This window comes from Etheostoma spectabile, chromosome 9 (assembly GCF_008692095.1).
Source record: "Etheostoma spectabile isolate EspeVRDwgs_2016 chromosome 9, UIUC_Espe_1.0, whole genome shotgun sequence".
Classification (NCBI taxonomy): Eukaryota; Metazoa; Chordata; class Actinopteri; order Perciformes; family Percidae; genus Etheostoma; species Etheostoma spectabile.
Genome location: NC_045741.1, coordinates 10,079,470 through 10,083,319, shown reverse-complemented (window position 1 = coordinate 10,083,319; position 3,850 = coordinate 10,079,470). Strand labels below are relative to the sequence as shown.

General features: G+C 40.6%; 1 protein-coding gene across 2 annotated transcripts in view; it reads right to left on the bottom strand.

Moving 5' to 3' along the window:
* Nucleotides 1-2,069: 2,069 nt before the first annotated feature.
* Nucleotides 2,070-3,850, bottom strand: part of ttc14 (tetratricopeptide repeat domain 14) — an 11,593-nt gene continuing 9,812 nt past the window's right edge. Inside the window, exon 12 of one of the 2 annotated variants that reach the window (XM_032527027.1) lies at nucleotides 2,070-3,840. In XM_032527027.1, coding sequence (XP_032382918.1) covers nucleotides 2,826-3,840 — 1,015 coding nt within the window. In that variant the 3' untranslated portion in view covers nucleotides 2,070-2,825. The remainder of the gene's footprint in view (nucleotides 3,841-3,850) is intronic. The other variant, XM_032527028.1, reaches the window with a different exon arrangement.

Here is a 3,850-nt window from a genome sequence, read left to right as displayed (position 1 = left end):
ACATCTGTATGTACAAAATATGATTGCCATTATGACACAAGATTTCACTGTATGTGCTTGTGTGTGATCTCTATTTTTGTGTTTGACAGCTGTAATTGAAAGTGTGGAGCAAACTCAAACGTCAATCCTTGTACCAGTCATTTTTAGGACCCATACTGGCATCAGAATAATCCATGTGCTCAGTGATGCGTCTTGCTCAGGACAGAAAACTCCTCCAGTGGCTCTTTAAAGGACTAATGATCACCCACAGAGTAAGCACCGAGGAGGCCGGAGGAACTACGTCGGGGTCTCCTGAAGTCAGTATTTATTAAGATTAAGATGTCTGGCATCTGAGACAGAAAGCACAGGATCACGAATCAGTGTGTACAGTATTAGATGAAGAGGCTTCTTTACTGCCTGTATATTAGCGTTTAATCTGCCCTAACAAGATATACTCTAGCCTCTCTGCTGCATCGCTGATGATGGAACCAGTAATGATGAAGGAGAAAAGCAAGAGGTTGGCAGCTAAGCCTGAAGTAAGCTACTTTGGCAAGGAAAGGCAACGCATGGCTGGTCGCACAGCCACTAGTGTGTGTGTGTGTGTGTGTGTGTGTATGTGTGTGTCCAGTTATTTAATCAAAATGTGTTAACACCAAGTAGCTTAAAGCACTAATAAGACATAATGCCACTTTGGGTTTAATTTGCTTAGCTGAGGGATGAAAGACAACCAGATGTGTTTAGGCAATCACATGTTAGGGCAATGTTGCCTCAATTTGAACAAGAATAACATGAGTTAAAAGAAAAGGGAAATATACAGTTGGCCACCTTCAGGTGCAAAAGCAGAGTGCTTCAGGTGCTCATTTGTGCCCACTGCCATCAGACCACAAGCCATCTCATTCACTCTAACCAGCCAGCAAAAATCAAATGCACACACAACATACACAATTGTTAGCGTTTGGCACACTCTTCCTCTCCACTGTACTTGATATTCAAATATAAAACACCAAATACATAGCATATAGTATATATATTATATACTGTGTATACTATACTATAGTTATTTTGTTGTACTAGACAGTATATTTCATATTCTATACTACCTTGTTTCATTTCTCTATTTCCTAATGTAACATATGGCACTGTTAGTATGTTACATTGCCTCTTGCAATATATTCTATCATAAGACTGCTATTAATCACAGCACTGTCACTTTATCATGTCATCCGTCTCCAAATGCTCCGTTTAGTTTCTATTTCTTTCTTATTCTTAGTTCATCTACCTCTAATTATTTGTTTCTTTTTATACTATCTGTATACTTGTCGTATCTGTTGTTCTGCTGAAAGAACCAAATGTCCCTACTGGTGTGACTAACAATAAAAGGTGTAACACATCTTCTATTATGCAAAGAAAAAAAACAAACAGACAATGTACTGGATTAGTGTCTTGTGATGTAGCGGTTTGTTTTCCCTTCTTCTAATTTGTTTTGATTAAACTTTAAGTCTGGTGACCATGGAGGGAAAACAGCAGTGCTTGCTTATCCTACAACTTCAAAACAGACCTGGTATACAGTAGGTTCCATGGAAAATGAATCCTCTTCCACACATACTACTGAGCCAGAAGGGGTAGCATGCCTCTGCAAAATAGTGGTATTTCTCTCTCTGGCAGGTGTGTAGCTGATCCTGTGCAAAACACCTGAAACAGCCCCACAGCGGAATACTTCCACCATAAAGATTCACTTGAGGTTTTCTGTGCGGTTGCATTTACATCATCATGGACTATGTCCTTGAATATGCAAGTTCTTTGCAAGCGTCAAGTTAAAACGGACTCTTTTAACAGAGCAATGACCAGTGGACTTAGGATGTTGTCCTCCATCATAGAGATGTTTTTTCAACCTACTGGTCTCTTTACGTTATTTTTGGTCTTGTAAAGTAGAAAATGACTTCAGTTTGCTGTAAAACACTTACAATTTTAAATTTGATTTCACTGCAGCCTCCTGTACTCAGCACTAGGAGCACTAACACAAAGGGTTTTATTAACTTAGTAAATACAGGATATTAGTTAAGTGAAGAAGACCATCATAACCTGGCATGTAGTTTTTACATTTTAAATGCTTTATTGATTCAGTTGTTTGTTATACTGTAGGAGAGAAATATGTTGGGATTCAACTGGAACATTTGCATTGCGTAAAGCTTGAAAAAGTACGGCTGTGGTACTAACAATAACAGTCAGGTTGTTTGGGATTTTAACAAGCCACAGAAAGAATGCACAAAATGGCACAAGGCAGTAAACATAAGGCAGTGTCTTTTTTAACAGATAGGTCTTAAGATGAACACAAAACATGATATTAAAGCCTGTAGCAACTGATGTGATGTCAGATGTGCTATATAATGTCATAACAGAAATTATATATCTCTCAAAAATGTACACAAACATCTCTCCCAACTCTAAAAAGGGGAAATTACCAAAGAAATTTAGTCATGATGTCCTCTCATTTAGTTATTTCTCAGAAGATACAATAAGTGGAAATTGTTATTCTATTCTTGTTAGGTATTTTGGTATGGACACTTCAATACATTTTGCCCAGCTATCATCCAGCAATTACTACGGTTGATCACAAGCCTTAAATCCACCATGAGGTCTAAGAGATTTCAAAGTAAAATGACTCAAAGGCTTTTCTAACACTAAACAACTGAGGACATTCAGTCACCAACACATCTGGCCATTGCTTCAGCAGTGGAAGCTTGACGCACAGTTCAGAACGAATGATTTCCTGGACAACAAACAAACATCCATTTCACAGTCTTGTTTCACTAGTACTGGGCACATTCTGAACTTTTGGTTTCAAGTTATTTTGGCCCAACTCCTTTCTCCTTTTCAAACTGGGCAATCTGATTGAAAATATCTAACAGATTAGAAGGGAGGTCTTTTTTAGGCCTTTCAACTGGAACTGAGGTCAAACTACTCTGTCTGTGATTTCCAGCACCTTCTGAGTTTTTACGGTTTCCTGCATCTGACCTTTCATCCTCTGCTTTCCCCTTTCTACAGTTTCTCTTTGCCTCTTCTAACTCCCGAATATCCTCCCACCCTTTGTTTTCATACCTACCACCATCGAAGGAGTTCCAACTGGAAGAGTCATGTCTGATTCTACTCTCCACGTGTTTGGATGCAGAACCAGAGTTCCCTAAATATTCAGATTTGAAACTGGACTTCCGTGAATACTCAGACTCAGCTGACGAGCAAGATACTTTTCGCTTTCTGTTTTCGTCTAAGCTACATCTCCTCTTGGAGTCACTGCCTCTCCGGTCTTTCCTGTAATCCTCCATCCCTCTATCCCTGCTCTTACCATCCCTTTCTCTACTCCTGCTTTGCCTCTGCTTTCTTTCGGGGCTTCTGCTCAGAGTATTTTTCCTTTTCCTAGTCCTGCTCTCCTCTCTGTCCCCTCTCTTCCTGTCTCTGCGTGAGGAGTCTGACTCTCCGTCCTCTGAAGCTGCAGACAAAGAATACAGTTGACATATCCGTCTATCTTCATTATCCTTCTCCACTAACTCCACCTCATCCCTCTCTCCAAACCCCGGGCCTCCCTTCTGGTTGAGAAAAGTGGCGGAAGTGTTAGGAGGAGCAGGATACCACTCCACCTCGTCCTCCTCTTTCTCCTTCCGGTCTTTCTCGCTCTTACCCTCCTCACTCCTCACTGTGGAGATTCTGCGATTGCGCTTACTTCCCCGCTCAGACCTCCTCCTCTTCTTTTTCTTCTTTTTGGACCTCCTGCGAGAGGAGGAAGATGATGACGAAGGAGAGGAGTTCCTCGAAAAAGTGGATGACGAAGACGAAGAGGCAGATCTCTTCCGTTTTTTCTTCATCCTGTTAAAAA